The sequence below is a fragment of the Hipposideros armiger genome, unplaced genomic scaffold, assembly GCF_001890085.2.
Source record: "Hipposideros armiger isolate ML-2016 unplaced genomic scaffold, ASM189008v1 scaffold_592, whole genome shotgun sequence".
In the NCBI taxonomy this organism is placed as follows: domain Eukaryota; kingdom Metazoa; phylum Chordata; class Mammalia; order Chiroptera; family Hipposideridae; genus Hipposideros; species Hipposideros armiger.
Genome location: NW_017731942.1, coordinates 223,391 through 245,191, shown reverse-complemented (window position 1 = coordinate 245,191; position 21,801 = coordinate 223,391). Strand labels below are relative to the sequence as shown.

Sequence of the window (21,801 nt, the reverse complement as noted above, 5' to 3'; positions counted from 1 at the left end):
ACACACACATATATATTTATATATACACACACACATATATACATATAGATCTATATATGTATATATAGATGTGGGAAGATACTTGACAAAACTGTTACCCATTAATATTTTTCTGGGCTGTGGGATTGACAAGGTGGGTGGAGAATAAATAGTACAATGATTTTCACTTTATACTTTAAATATTTTTGTTGTCTCATTTTTTCCCCCAAATAATTTCACTTTTGGAACTCAGATGATAAAGAATAAAGAAAAAAGCATGTATTACTATTGTCATGATGCCATTTTTGACAACAAAAATAACTGGTTGTTTACTATGAGGCAGGTTCTGTTCTAAGTACTTTTAATGCATCATTTCATGTAAATACACAAGAATCCTATGAGTAAATGTTATAAGTATGTCCATTTCATAAATGAGGGTCAGAGAGGTTGAAAAATGTGTCCAGGTCATGTAGCTAGAAAAAGCATATAAAACATGTGAAGTCCGTGACATGTATAAGACTTTCTCCTCCCCGATTATGGTAGGTGGTAGCAAGAGTGGGAACATTCATGCGATTACCTTGCAGGCCTAGGTGACCCAGATGTACTGCGCATAGAGCTCTCCATTCGAGGACTCGCCACTTCAGGAGGCTGAGGAGGAATGAGGGTTTTCCGAACTGCCATTCTGAAACAGATAAGAGACAAACCTGGAAAACAGCAGTCTGAGGGCCCTGAAAGATAAGCATAAGATACGCATTTGCTAGGCATATCTATGGCAAAATAAAGCACTAAATTGAATTTTTAAGTTACTCTTTAATGATTTTTAAAATTTTATCAAAGCAATATAGGCATGTTATTTAAAAAGCCAAATAGTACTAAAAGGCTTTCCCATCCCTCCACACTTTGTGCTCAGCACTCTCCAGAAAGCAATTGCTGTAACTCTTCTAGTTGATTTTACTAGCATGCCACATCTCCTTTTCACTTAAAATTTAAATCCATATTAAGTGTTTATAATCATTATAATGTCTATGTATTTATATTGACCTGAGCAAGTTCCAGGAAGCCAAGTGAAAAAAGCTGATCAAGTTAGTAAGTGACCAACTGTGTCATGCAGTAGAGAGACCATGTATGGCTTAGAGTGAGAACTGATCACTGGGTTTAGCAATGTGGAAGTCATGAGTGATCTTGACATGTTAGTGTTGGCAGAGTGGTGGGAGCAAATGTTAGACAAGAGTGGGTATGAAAGAGAATTGCTAGAACCAGAATATAGCATTTTGCAATGCCCAATAATTAAGGGGAGCTGATCTTTAAGACAGGTAACAGCTCAAAAAAGGTGACCACCAGACACCATGTTTCCTGGTACAAAACTAAATAAACCACAGACTTATGAAGTAGTCTTGACAAAAGAAAAAATTAAACAGTGAAATTTAATCAAGTCTTAGGATTCAAGTAACAATTAGAGAAAATGCGGAGGAGAGAAGAACAAGTAAACTACCCTATGCGGGTAGTGGGTTGAATTGTGTTCCCTAAAAAGATACACCTAAGTCCTAATCCTTGGCATGTGTGAATGTAATAAATAGTCTTTGCGAATGTAATTAAGTTAAGGATCTTGAGCTGAGATCACTCTAGTTTTAGGGAAAGCCCTAAATCCAACGACTGGCAGTTATAACGGAAAGGAGAGGGAGACCTGAGACAGACACAGAGGGAAGGCCACATGAACACAACAGTGGACTGGAGTGAGGAGTCCAGAGGCAGGGAACCCAAAGGACTGACAGCAGCTTCAGCAGCTGAGAGACAGGCATGGAACAGGGTCCCCTTAAGAGCATGCAGAAAAAACGACCCTGCAAACACCTTGATTGCAGACTTCTAGCTATCAGAATCGTGAGCATGAATCTGTTGTTCTTAGCCACCAAGTTTGTGGTGATTTGTTATAGCAGTCCTAGGAAACTAATATAAGGTGGATACAATCAACAAAATCCAGGAGAGGGAGGGAGGACAAAAGACAAAGTTTCTTCATCAAATAAATTGCAAGAAAAAAAAGATGGAGGATTATATATTAGAAGATTCTTAAGAGACATACAATTAATCATAATGTGTGCACCGCATCAGAATATTAATTCAAGTAAATAATATAAACCAAAACAAAACTTGTGACATTTGAGACCAGTGGAAATCTGAACAATAACTAGATATTTGATATTAACGGTCATTGTATTTTTTTAGTATATTATCTCTCAACAGAAATGCTAAAAATATAAAAATGAAACAATGTGCTGTTTAGATTTGCTTCAAAACAATATGGTGGCAGGGGGTGGGTGGGCATATAGATAAAATTGGCCATGAATTGTTAAGTTAACTGAAGCTGGATAATGGGTATACATTCGTATGTTCAAAATTTGATTATGTTTAAACTTTTCCATAAGAAATAAACAAAAAAGCAAGATCAACTCCATTACCCACCCTCAAAAGCAAAAACAAACAAAACAACCTAATGAGCTATAGCAGTAAAAACAATGAATGACTAAACTTTTAAAAAGTGCCAATAACAAGAGCTGGTAATGATGAATGCAATGATCCCCACAGCTGGCGAGAGTGTAAATGAGCACCTGGAAAAAACGACTGGCGCGATGTAGCAGAGTTGAACATAAGCACAGCCTATAATCGGATTAGAGTACTCATACCCACAACGAGCAGTGGCATCTGGCATGACTGGACCTACTCACCCATCTGTGGTGGGTTTCTTCCGCAGTATACTTGGCCGGGGGGATGAGCCCTGGGCTGGAGCGCTGCTGCTAGCACTCTGGCTGTGGGTCTGCACCACCGTGGTTGCGGCTGGGGAAGCACTGAATGGACTGCTAATGGGGTTGGCTACAATTGTGGCTCCATCTGCCAGCACCACTGCTAGAGGACAGGGAGGGGCAGGGAGAACAATGAGGAGAGGGAATCGAAAGAAACACTACTAAAATATCACATAACAAAGAAAAAACAATCATACCGCCAGAATCGGCGGCACCCATGCTATGACTGTCCAATTTCAAGAAGATAAGGGATAGGAGCATAATGTACTAAGTCTATTGGTGCGTAATCAATAACCATTTTTCTTTGCTCTATGATCATTATTCCTAATAAATGAGCTAAGATACACAAGGTACACAGTATACTTCAAGAAATGTTCTCCCAGTTTTTGTAAAACAGAACTGCCTCTCAATCCCTAAAAGTGGTACTAACATTCCAGTCAATTTTCATTTTATAGCTTTATATACAACCCCCCCAAAAATCTTAAATGGAATGAGAATATTACTATTATAAGATGAACTTGCTGCAACTCTCAACTAAGAGTCCTTTACAGAATGCAGTTCTTACCATGTGTAAATGGCTATTAGGTCATTTATGTAATGCTCACAATGACCATGATAAGAAAGTTCTAGGCAACTCCTGTTACAAAGAGGAAATGATAGCCTAAAGAAATTACCTGAGACAACAAAGCCAGCAAGTGGCAGGTCAGGATTTAAACCCTGTGTATCTCTTTTCTCCACACCACCTTCCACACAGAAAAGTAAAATTACCTGACGTCTTTCCTTCAGGCGGAGGCTGCTGAGTACCTATTGCCGCGGGCTGAAGTCCCTGTGTGCTGAGTGGGGTTGCTGAGTGAATTCCCTGTGTGCCAATAGGGGCTGGCTGGATGCCCGGGGTCCCAATGGGGGCTGGCTGGATCCCCTGGGTACTGATGGGCGCAGGCTGGATCCCCTGGATATGTCGAGCATGAGATGTATCCACTGTCATCAATTGCATGGGGTTTAGGTGGACTGTAGATGCCACCCCAACACCAGTCTGAGCGGTTATGGCAGAGTTTGGAGCCTGCGCTGAAACTAAAAACAATGCAAAAAGTGACTACAAAAGCGTTAGCTCTGATTAGACACAGTCCACATAGGAGAAAAACACTAAAATGAAAACAGAACTTTTCTACTGTACAAGATCTAAACCCTCGGTTAAAAACAAAAAAGCACTATACAAAACTACACATCGATGTTTTTTTCCCTTTTCACTTCCTATCAAGTTGCTATGACCTTTCTAGAGATTATTAGAAATAGCATTAAAAGGAAAAAAGCAATCGTCTACTAAATTCCAAATGTGAGCAATCGTCTACTAAATTCCAAATGCAACTGTGCTAAATAATTAATATAAAACTTCTGAAATACACTCATGGCTCCCAGATCAAGAATCTTTGTTTTACTTGATAGAACCACTATCACAGGCATTTCTGAAACATGAGTTAAGAATTTTAAATTCCATATATTCACTGAAGAGATAGAACAAACAGGTTTCCTTTTTTCTATCAAGCAAACACATCATCTATGGGGCTGGCCGAGTGGCAGTTGGTTAACATTAGCTCGCTCAAGAGTTTGAGCTCTGAGCAACAGCGGTTTGATGCCCGGCCCGAGCTGAGCTGCCAACAGGTGGCAGGATGGCTCAGCTAAAAAAACAACAAAAAACAACCACATCATCTATGTGCATATCACGCACGCACATAGGAATATTAACCATAAAAAGGGAAATCTTGCCATTTGCAACAACATAATGGACCTTGAGGGTACTGTGTTAAGTGAACTAAGACAGAGAAAGATAAATACTGTATGATCTCACTTACATGTGGAATCTAAGAAAAAACAAAAACAAACCAAGCTTACAGATACAAAGAACAGATTGTTGCTAGAGGTGGTGGTGGTGGTGGGGTAGTGAGGGGTGAGTAAAATGGGTAAAGGGGGTCTAAAGGTACAAATTTCCAGTTATAAAATAAGTAAGTCAAGGGGGTATAATGTGCAGCATGGTGACTATAGTTAATCGTAGTGAATTGCTTATTTAAAAGTTGCTATGAGAGATCTTAAAAGTTCTCACTTCACAAGAAAAACTTTTTTGTAACTATGTGTGGTGATGGATGTTCTAGGCCAGCGGTTCTCAACCTGTGGGTCGCAACCCCTTTGGGGGTCGAATGACCCTTTCACAGGGGTCGCCTAAGACCATCGGAAAACACATATTTTCGATTGTCTTAGGAACCGAGACACCGCTCCTCTGTCTCCATGCTTCAAGACAAAATTTCATTTATTTGTAATTAGAAATAAGTATTTCACAATATATAATTACATATTGTTTTTGTGATTAATCACTATGCTTTATGTTCAATTTGTAACAATGAAAATATATCCTGCATATCAGATATTTACATTACGATTCATAACAGTAGCAAAATTACAGTTATAGAGTAGCAACAAAAATAATTTTATGGTTGGGGGTCACCACAACATGAGGAACTGTATTAAAGGGTTGCGGCATTAGGAAGGTTGAGACCCACTGTTCTAGGCTTATGTGGTGAACATTTTGCAATATATACAAACATCAAATCATTATGTTGTACACCTGAAATTAATGTCAACTATACCTCAATTTAAAAAAGATGTAAATGAAAAAGTTTTATAAACTACATAAAAATCAATTTTTATTCTGAATGAGAAAAGTACAGTGAAGTTGGTACATGCAAATTTATAGTCACTGCTATATTGCAATTTCCCCCTTGATAAATAAATAAATAAGTAATCCCAGAGCATCATCAGTTTCTTCCTGAGAAGTATACTTTTGTTATTTCTGTTCAATAATAGTTTTTGGTAGTTTGCCTGTTGTAGACCATGCAGTATAGTCAACATTCCAAGCTTTATCAGTATCCAATCTTGAAAGGATTGCATCCTCACTCACACTATGCTCCAGCCTAAACCAAACTACTCTGTTCCAAGCACATATTCTATGCTAATACTTTATTCACAGACAGAAATGTGCTTTTCTCTATCCTATCCATCCTGAGAGATGCTTTGCACATGCTACTTCCTTTAGGAAAACCACTCCTGACCTCCAACCTTACTCTCTCATGTAGAAATAACCTCTCTTACCTCAGAAGCAGCAAGGCTTTCTTTTGCTCAAGCCTCTTTTGGGACTTAGTACTCTAATATCTCTTCATGTCTTACTTCCATACTAGACTCTAAGCTTGTTGAAAGCAAGATATGTTTGAGTCATCTTTAAAAATAGAGCCCTTGGGCCGGCTGAGTGGCTCAGTTGGTTAAGAGTATGAGCTCTGAGCAACAGCGTTGCTGGTTCGATTCCCACATGGGTCAGTGATCTGCACCTGAGCTGAGCTGCCACTGAGCTGCCACCAGGTGGCAGCATGGCTCAGCTGGTGACAGCACGTGCTCCTAACAATAAGGTTGCCAGTTCGACTCCCGCATGGGATGGTGGGCTCTGCCCACCTGCAACTAAGATTGAACGTGGCACCTTGAGCTGAATGGCCGCAAGCTGCCGACAGGCAGCCAGATGGTGACTGGACTTGGAGCTGAGCTAGTTGCGCCCTCCACAACTAAGACTGAAGGACAACAACTTGGCTATTCCCCAATTCCCCAACACTGTTCCCTTTCCCCAATTCCCCAATAAAAATCTTAAAAAAAAAAAAGAACCTGGCATAGGACTTTACATACACAGAATGTCAATAAATATTTGTGGAATTAATAAATGCAGGATGAATGAACAAATGAAATGGAAAACATCTCTGAAACAAGTGATATTTCAGAAACAATTTGAGAGTGATCAATCGCTTACAAACTACAGATTATATTCATAATTATATATTCATATCTATATTTAATAAATGGACCAACCAGATTCCATCTTTATAAGCAACCAGAGACCATGAACAATTGGTCTAATCCATCACAAACTATATATCAGAGTAATCCCATATTTGGCAAGATTGGAGCCTACTGTATAAACATTTTTCTGTCCTCTTCTTGATTTGAAAAACATCTGCTTTGAAATCATTTGAAATGAGCCACTAAATCTATAATGCTTGAAACAGGACACTGTAAGCTGGTTCATAAATCATTCCTTCGGTTGTGTTCATCCATGTATGGGCTCACATGTCTGAGAAAGAATATATTATCTCTCATCTGCACCGTCAACGGTGCAGGTATAGGTCCTGGAAGAAATAAGTGTTACTGACTGTACTATTTGTTTTTCTGTGGTAGGATCTACTGCAGAAATAATAGAATAATGTAGAAAAACAGATGACTGGCAGGATCCCCAACACTTCTGATAATGCTGGTAAGATGGATTTTTACAAATGTTTATATAAAATGACTGAGCTAGCTCAGGAGACACTGTGTGTATCCTTTTCAGTTGGCTAGCATTCAGAGAAATACCATGTTTCCCTGAAAACAAGACCAGGTCTTATATTAAATTTTGTTCCAAAAGACGCATTTCATTCATTTATTCATGTACAAAACTCTACATTTATTCAAATACAGTCATGTCTGGCTGACGATCTTAACTGGGGCTTATTTTCTGGTTAGGTCTTCTTTTCGGGGAAACACCGTACATCCTGGTCATGAGTCACCTTCTACAGAAAGGCAGAATGACTGTACTGCTACTGAAGTTTCAACTGGCCAAGGTAGTTGATGAAGGAACATGAAGGTAAGAGCTGTCACTGATAAAGACTTAAGGATTTAAAGCAATAAGTGTAATACTTTTAGAGACAATCAATTACACATTATTTTATCTCTATTAGATAAATAAGGAACACTGTTAGGAGTTTCCTTTAAAAAGATAGTATTAATTTAACGGATAGCAAAACATGACAGAATATTCAGAAAATTCAGCTATTTTCCCACATTAGAGGTAAGAATTAAAAAAAAAAAAACCCAAACAGATAAAAAACCCCACCTGTTTCCAAAGCTATTTAAATACTTTACAGTGTTTCAAAGTTTTAGACCAGCACTCCATGTAAATATAAGCCATACATGCAACTTAAAATTTTCCTGTAGCCACATCAGTAAAGTAAAAAGGCCAAATTGATTTTAATGATATATTTTGTTTAACCCAACATATCCAAAGTATTATTTCAAAATGGAATCACTATAAACATTAAAAAAAAAAGATTTTATTGGGGAATTGAGGGAGGGGAACAGTGTTGAGGAATTGGGGAAGAGGACCAGCCAAGTTGTTGTTCTTCAATCTTTGTTGTGGAGAGTGCCAGTCATCATCTGGCTTCTGGTCAGCGCTCGTGGCCTCTAAGCTCAAAGTGCTGTGTTCAAACTTAGTTGCGGGTGGGCGTAGCCACCATCCCATGTGGGAGTTGAACCAGCAGCCTAGTTGTTAAGAACACACGCCCTATCCACTGAGCCATCCGGGTGGCAGCTCAGCTCAAGGTGCAGAGTTCAGTCTTAGTTGCAGGTGGGCATAGCCCACCATCGAACAGGCAATCTTGTTGTTACACCATCTGAGCCATCCTGCCACCTGTTGGCAGCTCAGTGACAGCTCAGCTCAGGTGCAGCGTCACTGGCCCATGCAGGAACCGAACTGGTGGCCCTGTTGCTCAGAGCTTGCACTCTTAAGTGAATTCTTAACCAACTGAGCCACTCAGCCTGCCCCACTATAAACATTTTAAATAACATTTTTTACATTCTCTTTCTATGCTATGTCTTCAACATTCAGGGTATATTTTACTAAAGTGTATCTCAATTCAGATACTAAATTTTTATCACAAGGATTAGATTTGTATTTTGATTCCATAAAATCTACATTTTTATAAAGTAGTTTCACACCACTAAGTTGTTTCAAACATATTTGAAGTTTCTCTAACTAAGTGAAACAAAAACTTCAGTTCATTTTTACTGGGTCCCCATTCAGGTCCCCAATGGCCACATGTGACCTGGGCTGCAGCCCTGACTGGCACAGTGAGGGGCAGTATCCACTAGCTGAACAATTGGGCTTTCTGACGCCTAAAATGAGCTGAGGGTTCCATAGGAAAGTACAATATGGCACAAATGCTAAGGCTTAAGGGTCATTCTTTCTGGATTTTCAAAAAGAATAGCATTTACAAGAATGGTGAGTGCTTAGCATAATTGGATTAATATGAAAAACACAACACAGAGCCCACAAAATAGAAGCCCTGTGAAAGTATACCTTTACTCATTTTAACTGTATTACAATCTTAAGGTATAATAAAAACTGTTAACATAATTATCCTCACGATGGGATAAAATCATGCAAATGTCACTAACAATAATAATCTTTTTTACAGAACAAAGAGATGGTGATTTAAAACCATAAAGCTTCAGATTTTAGCCTTATGTGGATTTGAAAATAGAAGCTGAAGTAATTAAATCCATACTAGGAATACTCACGATCGATTTTTATCTCATTGCTTACAAAAATTAAAATTCTAAAAGTCATCTTAACAAGGGGGCTCATACCTGGATACTGTCGGATGGTGGACACAGAGCTGGTGATTGGGGTATACGTATGAGCAGCCAGTGGGTATGCAGAAGGTGGGTAGGTTGGCAAAAAGTACTGGAACTGAACTGGAACAGATGGTCTATAGATGGAACACAAATAATGTGAACCAAAATGGTCTATTTTCCTCTTTACCTTCACATGATCCTATCCTCCAGATCCTCTTCAGACTCTTAAATGCCATACCAACATTTCCCAAATGGTGCCCCAAACAATTAGATGAAAGGACACAGATGTACAGAGTAATGTTTTAAAATAAATGAATAGTATAAATATTATATCAATAAACATAAAACATATATGGGATAATAATTACTAAAACTGGTTTTAAAAAACATCAGTAATCAAAGGTTTTCCCTATTCAATTCCACTTGAAAGACTCTAAGATCTGATTATTTTTACTGGCAAAATTTATCACACATACATAAAAAAGATAATCCCAAGCTTATACAAACTGATTCAGAGCCCAGAAAAAGAACAAAAGTAATCTAACTTATTTTTTGAGCTTAATATATCTTTGATATCAAAAGTGGACAGAAAGTATATAAAAAAACAATTATAAACAAATCTCTCTCTATTTACACAAAAATTCCTAAGTAAAATTGAATCAAGTACTATATAAAATTAAATACATATTGATAAAATAAGGTTTATCATAGAAAGATAGGAATGATTCTATTGTTTTAGGTCATATTAAAAAACTAAAAAATAATCATTTGAAACAGTGATAAACAAAGAAATATTTAATAGCTTTCAATACTTATTAATGATATGAATACCTAAGAAAACAGTATTATTATCCAAAAATCTATCATGAAATTTCAGAAGAATTCCCATTCAGGTCAGGAATAAGACAAGGATGCTCACTATCTCTACGCTATTCAACATCATATTGGAAGCTCTAGCCAACAACAAGATAAACACCGGTACACAGAACAGAAATGAAAAAACTCCCTCATCCCTCAAAAAGTTGTCCTTATTTGTAGATGAAATAAACATTTACACAGAAAATCCAAAAGAATCTACAAACTTTTACAGATATTAGTTGTGGTTTGAAAGATGGGTGGACACACGATCATTAAAATCTATAAGCATTCCTATACACCAAAATAATCAAACAAGATCATTTAAAAATGACCATGTGAGCTCTGAGCAACAGGGTCACTGGTTCGGTTCACGCCCTGAGCTGAGCTGCTGCTGAGCTGCCAACAGGTGGCAGGATGACTCAGCTAAAAAAAAAAAAAAAAAAAGGAAAAATAAAAATAAAAATAAACATGACCAAATTCTGAAACTACTTTATGTGCACCTACCACATTCTCACTGTGAGAGAAGAGAAATACAAACATGAAATGGGGGAACTAATGGAATTGAACTTGAGGAATAAGTACATTCTAAATAGTTTTTTTTTTTTTTTTTTAAGATTTTCTTTTGGGAATTGGGGGAGGAGACAGCATTGGGGATTTGGGGAAGGGGAACAGACAAGTTGCTGTTCTTTTTGTTCTTCAGTCTAGTTGTGGAGGACACTGCTGTTGGTGTTATGATCATTGAGCTCTTCCCGGCTGAGGCAGTAGGTCGCCGGCCATTGGATGGTGGCTCATAGCAGCTCTCGCCGGCTGCTGGCCGCCGGCCACTCACAGTAGCTCACTGCAGCCCACTGCAGCAGGGCTGCAGCCTATGCCATTGCCAGCCACTCACGGCAGCCCAGCTCCAGGTCGAGCCATTGTTCACAATCTTAGCTGTAGAGGGCACAGCGTCACTGGCCCATGTGGGAACCAAACCAGCAGCCCTGCTGCTCAGAGCTCACACTCCCGAGCCAACTCTTAACCAACTGAGCCACTGGGCCGGTCCCTAAATAGTTTTTAAAATGTTACATGCTCCCTACCTTTGCCTGATGAAAGGTCCTAGAAGAAATGACAGTCCAGTAACAATGAACAGAGCCAATGCCTACATCTTGGTTTCTAAATGATGAAAAGGAACCAAGGCTCCTTGGAGAAATGGCAGATTTCAGAGCTCAGACAAAGTTTGGGAGGAGCTTGGAGAATCTTGTTGTGGTGGGAAGGTCTAGAATGACCAGGACATGGCAAAACCACAGGAACTTGTCTGAAGTGGCTCCCAAGGACTAGCCCAGAGACAATCTGAGCATCAAAATAGATAACAGTGATGGATTTATTATAATAATGAATAAAACCAAACCCACAAGCCTGTGCTGATTCTAAGACTAACATGCACAGCAAAATAAATAAATGGGAATAGATAAATTTCATTATATCAGAATGTGACCTGATAAATATGGAAGAAATGATAGTTAGAAAAAGTCACTATTTTGCAAACATCATATTGCAACCACTGATTCAGCCAAGAATCATCAATAGGCACTAAAACTATTGGGTGAAGGTTTATTGGGGAACAGGATATTTACAGTCTTAAAGTATTTCCACACAGATCACTTGTTTACAAAGAAGAAAAATAACCTCCTTTATAGAAGAAGAATCTGGCAAACAAAACATTCACTAATTAATTAATGTTAACGTAACAAATAATGGGACAAAGGGGTAGCAGGAGCTCTATGATGTAATATTGGGTTGTGGGAAAAGTCATGATGTATTTTGTCTGTTTTTCAAAGGTCACTTATTTATATAAAGAACAAAGATCAATCAATGATATATTGCCAATTTTGTTCGATAACCTTTTGCCATCTTTCCATGAGCTTCATAATTCCTCATTCATAGAAGGACCTGTCTTTATTTGCGAAAAACTGAACAAGGTGCTGATTTACAGCATCATCTGAACTGAACGTTATACCACGCAAGGAGTTTTGAAGAAAGCGAGGCAAGTGGAAGTCTGACGGTGCAATGTCAGGCGAGTATGGTGGGTATGGCAACACATCCCATCCAAGCTCCAATGATTTTTGACAGGTGATCAAACTTGTGTGTGGTCTCGCGTTGTTGCGATGGAACACAACTCCTTTACAATTAACAAGCTCTGGACATTTCTGGATGATGGATTCGTTCAAACTGTCCAAATGCTGACAGTACACATTTGAATTGATTGTTTGATTCCTTGGTAGGAGCTCGAAAAACATGACACCTTTAAAATCCCACCATACTGACAGCATAACCTTGCTCTGATGAATGTCTGCTTTTGATGTAGTTTGAGGTGAATCATCGCGTTGGGACCAAGGCTGTTTGTGCATCACATGGTTGTAAACAATCCACTTATCATCAGTCGCTTCAAAAAAGGATAGTAGTTTTCCTCACGTTTAATGAGCATACTGCAGATGTTTATACACGCAGTCAAATGAACTTCTTTGAGTTCATGTGGAACCCAAATATCAAGCTTGCTTACGTATCCCAGCTTCTTCAGGTGGTCGTGAACGCTTGAATGATAGATTTTCAATGTTTCTGCAATCTCTCGTGTCGTATAACGTGGGTTTGACTCGATCAATGCCTTTATTTTGTCATCATCAACCTCAGTGGGCCTCTCTGACCGAGGAGCGTTGAGATCAAAATCACCAGCATAGAATTTCGTGAACCATCGTTGGCACTGACGTTCTTATAGAGTACTGTCACCGTAAACTTTATGCAGCTTTTCACAAGTTTGACGTGCGCACTTCCCTTTACGGAAGTAAAACAGTAAAATGTGGCAAAAATGCACAGTTTGGTCTTCCATCTTCAACTTGTTGTAAAATCTCCAAAACTCAACCAAATCGTTCAATATTTTTAAAAAAATGAAGCTAGAACTGTCACCTGTCAAATGATATAGCAATAACATAGGTGCGAATGACTCTAGTACTTCCAAAAATGAACTAGTGCCATCTGTCGCAAACATGCGTCATGACTTTTCTGACAACCCAATAGCAGTTGTAAAGGACATATCACCTAGGTGGTATTTGCTCCAAAAATGCATAACCTGAATGTATGAGGAAACAGTCTGACAAGTCCAAATTGAAGAATACTCTATAAAAACAATTGGTCTATCTATGCTCTTAAAAAAAAATGTCAGTGTATGAAAGAGAATGGAAAGCTAAAAAATTGTTTAAGGGATAACTGTACTGTGCTTAAGAGAGTGTCATTCTTTGGAGACAAGAATGGAAGTACTTTGGGATAAAGGGTCACGATGCTGCAACTGTTACTCTCAAAATAAACACAGAAGCACACAAAACAAAAAGTGGTACTAGGAGAACATCCATCAAAAGGAGAATGGCTGAATAAATATAGTTTCACAAAACTAAAAGAGAAATAACACGATATATTATTTTCAGGGGGAAAAATTTGAAAATAAGAATTAGTAAATATATGCCATATTTGTGGGACATTTTGTTTTATTGAAAATTCAAAACGATTAATGACACCATGGAGCAATGTAACTGGTATATATTCACTCCTACCTGTTGTCACTTCGGGTTTCCATGGCCACAGGATTTGGAGAGGCCCGATGTCCTGAAATGGGAATCAGGCTACTCCTCTCTGCGGGGTAGTCAGGCTGGATCCGAGGAGAAGTGTGTGTGATCTGCTGAGGCACCACCTTAGCTACAAAAAGTAAAACCCAATTATATTACCACTCGTGCTTTTATTGGCATGCCAAATCATTCTTGGCCAGCAATAATCTTAAGAATAATAAATTGTAATAATAAATAGTAATAAGAAGTCTGAATTTTTAGTTTTAATCAAAATAAAAAATGAAAGATAAGTACATAACGTTCAACTGAATTATTCCAATCCAATAATCCACTAATAGTTTCACACTGTTATTTGTCAAAGCAGGGTTAAAATTAATACTTTAACAAAACTATCAGCAACCGACCCCTTTCCCCCTGACCTGGCTTCTTTTGAGACCCTTTTTTAAAAGGAGAAAACTTTTTATTAAAATAAAAAATTCAACAAAAATGTGAATATAGAAATGACAAAGACCTTAGATTCTACTCCATAACTACCTGGGTCCATAACTAATTAGTAATATGTAGCTAATTAGTAACGAGTAGATCCTTTTAATTTCCAAATCTCAGTTCCTCATCTATGAAGCCTTCTTTAGGTAATAACTTAATTTTGAATGTCCTGATTTTATATAATACTCACAGCAAAATCAAAATGACCACAGAGTTTTCAAATTTACCATGAAGCTCAAAGTTTGCTTTCCTCTACTATTTGCCATCAAATTTTGTTCAAAAGGTATAGCTTTACTAGGCTGCACTTTATAGTTCTTACAGACCTGTTAACTTTATGCCTGGGAATTTGGAAAGAAAAGTGTGACCTTGGAGATACAGAGGGACAGCTTCCATTGGTGTAAAGACCCAAGTTACACCAGTAACAGGCACATAACCACAAGAGATTGGGATGATGTCACCACATTACCCAAAGTGCAGCACATGGAACACCCAAGGTAAGCAGTATAAACCCACCATGATGCCTGGCTATTTCCTGAGGGGGACAACTGGAGAAGTTTCTGCAGGATGATAGCTGGTATGCCCAATTTGACCACTGATGATGGCATCCATTGGCTAATGCAGAGAGAAGCTGGCATGACACATTTTCCATCAGTAGTAAGTAGAGTGTTGAGTGCAAGGCAACTATGCCTTGTTTTCTCACTGTGCCCATGAAAGGCAAGAAAAAATCATACTTCCAATAGGAATGCAGCTGTCATTTGGCAGGGCAACTAAACAGTGGTTGGTAACCATACACATACCCAAGAATTTATATCTTTACTTTTTAAAATTAAAAAAGCCATATTCTCAATGATTAAAAATAAATACAACCTAAGAAAAAATGTAATGTAGAAATCCTACGCTGGCCACAATGCTAACTCCAAGATAATCCGTTTTCTGAATCCTGTGAGTGTCTGACTTTGCTTTTTGTAATTCTAAGACCACTGTCATGTGTGGGCCAGAGCCTGGAGAAAATAAGGACAGGGAGAAGGTATAGGATGGCAGATTAGGTAAACACTATGGCTGTTGCCTCCCAGGATCATGCCAAAATTACAACTAAATTACAGAACAATCAACCTCAGGAATCATCTGAAGACTAGCTAAACAGAATGAACAGAATCCCTATAATTAAAGATATAAAGCAGCAGCCAAATCAAGACTGGTAGGAGGGGCAGAGACACAAAATGGGCTGACCCCAAACCCACAGGTAGTGGGTGAGCACCTGGCAGAGGGGAAGGAACACCAACCCCATGCCAGGCTCCCCAGCCCAGAGGTCCTGTGCCAGGAAGAGGAATTCCCACAACATCTAGCAGTGAAAACAGCAAGGACTCTGTCTACCCGTCCCAATGAGATGGAAGGTGGCTGGAAAACCAGACACCCTCTTAAAGGGCCTGCACACTGACTCGTTTACTTGCAAATACTCATCTGGTCTCCGGTGGAGGGGCCGCAACTCGAGAGGAATTGGAGGCATCAGGGGAAGGACTGAGTTTTGTGGCTACAGGGCGAGGACTGGAGGGACCAGCTATTATCCCTGTGTGAAGCCTACCTCACATATAGCCTAGAGGAGGGCTCCATCTTTTCTATGTTGAATCCTCCCCCAAACAGCTAAATCTGAAACCACATGGTTCTGGTAAAATACGTGTGTGCAGGGCCGGCCGAGAGGTGCATTAGTTAAGAGTTGGCTTGGGAGCACCAGCTCTGAGCAGCAGGGCCCCGGTTCGGATCCCACATGAGGGCCAGTGACGCTGTGCCCTCTACAGCTAAGATGGTGAACTACAGCTCGACCTGGGAGCTGGGCTGCCGTGAGTCGCCGGCGACGGCGTAGGCTGCAGTGGAGCTGGTCAGCAGCGGGCGTGAGCTTTCGTGAGCGGCTGTCCAATGGCCGGCGAGTGACTGCCTCACCCAGGAAGAGCGCAATGATAATACCAACATGGGCCAGTGAAGCGATGTCTTCCACAACTAGACTGAAGAACAAAAGGACAGCAACTTGTCTGTTCCCTTCCCCGATTCCCCAACGCTGTTCTCCTTCCCAAATTCCCAAATAAAATCTTAAAAAACCCCCAAATCTCTGTGTGCAAACTACCTTGGTTGCCTACCCCGCCCAGCTATAATGGCATCGCTGGAGGCACTCCGGCTCCTGGGTGGCTGGCCCCGCCCCACATGCTGACGAAGTCTTTTACAGCAGCAAACAGCCCCTGCCAGCCTGTGGAACTTTTGGTGGTGGGCAGTGTGCCACAACCTGCCCTGCAGCCTCTCTTGGGTGGCTCTTGGGGACCTATAGGCAAGGGGTGGCTGGCCATGGTAGTCTCAGAACATTTTGCAAAATGATCATGAGTCCAGCATTAGTGCGAGAACTGAAACTGCATTTACTTTGTAAAAACCACTGCCTACAGCCTGTAGCTCCCTGGAACTCAACCCCACCTACCTAGGGCTGCATTGCCAGGGACACTCTCAATACAAGGTCAACTATCCTGGCCCAGGCACCTAAAGAGGCTTTTCTGAAAACTGAGCCATATAGGCAGGTGGCAACAAGCATAGGGGACCCTGGGCCTTTTGCTAAGCTTCTGCAGGCCCAATACTGGTGGCAGCTGGCCTTGGTTCACAGTGACGGGGTCCCGTGCAGGCCTATTTCAGCCTTGCCTGTCACCAGCCTGCAGCTACCTGGTAGGAGCTACGCAGCTATATATGGTTGGTTGCTGCCTCACTTGCTTCCAGGCCCAGCACAGGCAGCAGCCAACCACATACAGCTGCGTAGCTCCTACCAGTTAGCCGCAAGCCACCAACAGGCAAGGCTGAAATAAGCCTACAAAGGAGCCCCTCCCAAGAGACACCAGGAACAATACACCCAGAGACTGGCTTCAGACCACACCACAGCACTACCTGGTTAGCCCCACAAGCAACACACCCAAAGGGTGGTCTTAACAGGTACAAGAACCCACAGGGGTAAATCCCTCTCTGAGGTTTCAGCTCCCACACAGCAGCTCATACACTGGGCATAGACAGTCCTCACAGTCAGTCATCCTGGGAGTCAATCCCATCCATTAATGTATCAAAAGCAATCTAGGCTCAACTACAATAGGCGAACACATACAAGGGACACTCCCAGAACACACACACAGGAAAACAGGGCGACTGCAAAATTAGAACATGCAGGACACATACTACATAAAGCCACCCACCAAGACTGAGAGACATAAGAGATCTACCTAATACATAGGAACAAACACAGAGTGGCAGCCAGAATAAGGAAACGAAGAAATACATCCCAAATAAAAGACCAGGAGAAAACTTCAGAACTAGAACTAAACAAAATGGAGGCTACCAACCTACAGAAGACAGAGTTTAAAACACTGGTTTTAACAATGCTTAAGGAACTTAGTGAGAACTTCAACACAGATAACAAGGTCAAAAAAACCATAAAAAAGAACCAGTAGAAAATAAAAAATATAGTAACTGAAATGAAGGATACATAAGAGGAGATCAACACATCATATATAAAGCAAAGGAAGGAATCAGTGATTTAGAAGACAGGTAGATAAACCAACCAACTGGAACAACAGAAAGAAAAACGAATAAAAAACAAAATCACGAAGACAGTTTAAGGGACCTTTGGAACATCAAGCGTAACAGCATTCACATCACAGGAATGTCAGAAGCAGAAGAGAGGGGGCAAGGGATTGAAAATCTATTTGAGGAAATAATGGCCGAAAACTTCCATAACCTCGTGAGGGAAACAGACAAGGAAGCCCACAAAGTACAGAGAGTCTGAAACAAGATGAAACCAAATAGGTCAATAACAAGAAACATCATAATTAAAATGGCAAAGTTTAAAGACAAAGAGAGAATCCGGAAAGCAGCAAGAGAAAGACAACTAATTACTTACAAGGGAGCTCCCATAAGACTATCAGCTGATTTCTCAACAGAAACTTTGCAGGCCAGAAGGAAATGGCAGGAAATACTAAAAAATGATGAAAAAACAAGGGCCTACACCCAAGACTAGAGTATCCAGTAAGGCTATCATTTGAAATTAAAGGAAAGGGCTGGCCGAGTGGCTCAGTTAAGAGTTGTCTTAAGAGCGCAAGCTCTGAGCAACAGGGCGGCCAGTTCGATTCCCACATGGGCCAGTGACGCTGCGCCCAAGCTGAGCTGTTGCTGAGCTGCCAACAGGTGGCAGGAAGGCTCAGCTGGTGTAACAAGATTGCCTGTACGATGGTAGGCTACGCCTACCTGCAACTAAGACTGAACTTGGTAACTTGAGCTGAGCTGCCGCCCGGATAGCTCAGAGGATAGAGCATGCGCTCTTAACAACAAGGCTGCTAGGTTTGACTCCCGCATGGTATGGTGGCTACGCCCACCCGCAACTAAGATTGAACACAGCACCTTGGGCTTAGAGGCCACGAGCTGCCGACCAGAAGCCAGATGGCTACTGGCACTCTCCACAACGAAGATTGAAGAACAACAACTTGGCTGTTCCCCTTCCCTAATTCCCCAATAAAATCTTTAAAATAAATAAATAAAAATAAATTGAAGGAAAGATGAAGAGCTTCCCAGACCAGAAAAAGCTAAAGAAATTCATTAGCACCAAACTTGTATTACAAGAAATGTGAAAAGGACTTCATTAAAGAAGAAGGGGGAGAACAAACAAAAGAAGATAAAACATATGAATAATAAAATGATACTATGTACCTATCAATAATTACTTTAAATGTAAATGGACTAAATACGCCAATCAAAAGACCCTGGGTAGCTGAATGGATAATTCAACAAGACGCATGCATATACTGTCTAAAAGAGACCCAACTCCTTTAGGGAAGGAAAAGATAGTAAAGGGAAGGAAAAAGATATCATGCAAATGGAAATGAGAAAATAGTTGGGATAGAAATACTTAATCACACAAAATAGACTTTAAAACAAAGACTACAATAAGAGACAAGGAATGACATTACATAATGATAAAGGGATCAATCCAACAAGAGGGCATAACTCTGGTAAACATCTATGCACCCAACATAGGAGCTAAATATATAAAACATATATTGACCGACATAAAGGCAGAGATCAAGAGTAACACCATCATAGTAGGGAACTTTAAAACTCCACTGACAGTAATGGACAGATCGTCCAGACAGAAAATCAACACAGAAATAATGGCCTTAAAATGACACACTATAGACCAGATGGATTTAATTTATATTTTTAGAGCATTTCACCCCAAAGCAACAGAATATACGAGGTCTGACAACTTAGTTTGTGAACTCATCCTAGAAAAAGTGCTACATACCTCATTGCTGAATATGACTATGGTCACCTTTGAAGTACTCCCCTTGGGGAGCTATGCACCGACACAAGCACCTAGCTTCAAAGCAATTTTGGAATTCTTTTTCTGGAATGGCCATCAGAGCTGTTGTCGTATTACCCTTTGATGTTCCTGAATGTGATCAAAATGTCTTCCTTTCAGTATTTCCTTATCTTCAGGTAAAGAAAGAAGTCACTGGGGGCCAGCTCAGGTGAGTAGGGAGGGTGTTCCAATACAGTTATTTGACTACTGGCTAAAAACTTCCTCAGAGACAGTGCCGTGTGAGTTGGTGCACTGTCGTGATACAAGAGCCATGAATTGTTGGTGAAAAGTTCAGGTCGTTTTTGTCTAACTTTTTCACGCAGGCCTTTTCATCACTTCCAAATAATAAACTAGGTTAACTGTTTGTCAAGTTGGTACAAATTCATAATGAATAATCCCTCTGATATCAAAATGGTTAGCAACATCGTTTTGACTCTTGATTTGGACTGATGGAACTTTTGTGATCATGGAGAATTGGCTGACTTCCATTGTGCGCTCTGACACTTTGTTTCAGAGTCATATTGGTACACCCGTGTTTCATCACCAGTGATAACACAGCCCAAAAACATTGTCTTGCCTCTCCAGAAGGTCTTGGCAAACTTCGACTGTCCTTTGTTTTTGTTCATCGGTAAGCTCCTTTGGGACCATTTTTGCACATACCTTTCTTATGCCAGGAGTTTCAGTTAAGATTTTCCTTACTGTTTCTCTATCGATGTTTACTTGGTCTGCTATACTTTTGACACACAATTCGATGAATTTTTGCAATGTTTTCATCATTTCTGCTCGTTACTGGCCATCCTGACCTCTCTTCATCAGTGACACATTCTCTCCCCTCAAAAAAACGTATAGTCCATTTGTACACTGCCATTTTCTTCATGGCGTTATCTCCATAAACTTGGACTAACATGTCCCCGATTTCACTTCCACTCTTGCCAAGTTTAACAAGAAATTAAATGTTTGTTCGTTGCTCTAATTTAAGCTCAGACATTGTTGCAACAGCACACAAAAACACTCAACAATAATGAATGCCACTCAGCACAACACTGCCACATGTTGACACGAACACAGCTGTGAGACACTGATATACCAAGGTTATGAAATCTTACTGAGCTGTTTGTACAGTGCTAGCAATGTAAGTGCATGGTGGCAAGTTAGTGAACTTATTTGTCAAACCCTGTACATTCTTTTCAAGTGCACATGGAACATTTTCCAAGATAGATCATATGCTAAAGACACAAAACAAGTCTAAATAAGTTTATGAAGACTGAATTCATATCAGAAATCTTCTCCAACCACCATGGTATGAAACTAGAAATCAATTACAAGAAAAGAAACTGAAAAACACACATACACATGAGGAGTAAATAATATCCTAGTAAGTAATGAATGGTCAACAATGAGATCAAGGAAGAAATCAAAAGATACCTTGAGACAAATGAAAATGAAAACACAACAGTCCCAAATTTACGGGACACAGTGAAAACAGTTCTAAGGTAGGTGTTTTTACACCTATGGGAACTCACAAAAGAACAGCAAAATAAGCCAAAAGTGAGCACAAGAAAGTAAATAATGAAGATCAGAGTGGAAATAAACACAATAGATACTAAAACAAAAATACAAAAAAAACCCACAAAAAAACAAAAAACAGTGAAGCCAAGAGCTTGTTTGTTTGAAAGATAAACAAAATTGTCAAACCTTTAACCAGACTCATCAAGAAAAAAGGAGGATCCAAATAAATAAAATTAGAAATGGAAGAGAAGAAGCGACAACTGATACCACAGAAATACAAAAAATTTAAAGAAATACTACAAGCAACTATTGGGTTGTCGAAAAAGTCACGACTAATTTTTCCAACGAAAAACAGAGAAAAAAAATACATCATGATTTTTCCAACAACCCAATATGTGCCACAAAACTGGTCAATCTTTTAAAAATGGATATATTCCTAGAAGCATACAATCTTCCAAGGCTGAATCAAGAAGAAACAAAAAATCTGAACAGACTGATTACAACTAGTGAAATAGAATCAATAATCAATAAGCTCTCAGCAAACAGAAGTTCTGGACCAGATGGCTTCACAGGTGAATTTTACCAAACATTCAAAAAAGAATTAACACCTATTCTCCTCAAATAATTTTTAAAAATCCAAGAAAGGAAGGCTCCCAAGTTCATTTCACGAGGCCACCATTACCCTGATTCCCAAACTAGACAAAGACATTACCAAAAAAAGAAAATT

At 39.7% G+C, this 21,801-nt stretch overlaps 1 protein-coding gene across 7 annotated transcripts in view; it reads right to left on the bottom strand.

Annotated features, from left to right (window-relative positions):
• SAP130 (Sin3A associated protein 130) overlaps positions 1-21,801 on the bottom strand; it is a 93,819-nt gene that overhangs the window by 41,152 nt on the left and 30,866 nt on the right. For 5 of the 7 annotated variants that reach the window (XM_019624555.1, XM_019624557.1, XM_019624558.1 and 2 more), the window contains 5 exons: positions 13,694-13,835; positions 9,267-9,388; positions 3,543-3,845; positions 2,700-2,877; positions 557-661 (listed from right to left, as the gene is read on the bottom strand). In XM_019624555.1, the coding sequence (XP_019480100.1) occupies positions 557-661; positions 2,700-2,877; positions 3,543-3,845; positions 9,267-9,388; positions 13,694-13,835 (850 nt within the window). The remainder of the gene's footprint in view (positions 1-556; positions 662-2,699; positions 2,878-3,542; positions 3,846-9,266; positions 9,389-13,693; positions 13,836-21,801) is intronic. The other 2 variants (XM_019624559.1, XM_019624554.1) reach the window with 1 other exon arrangement.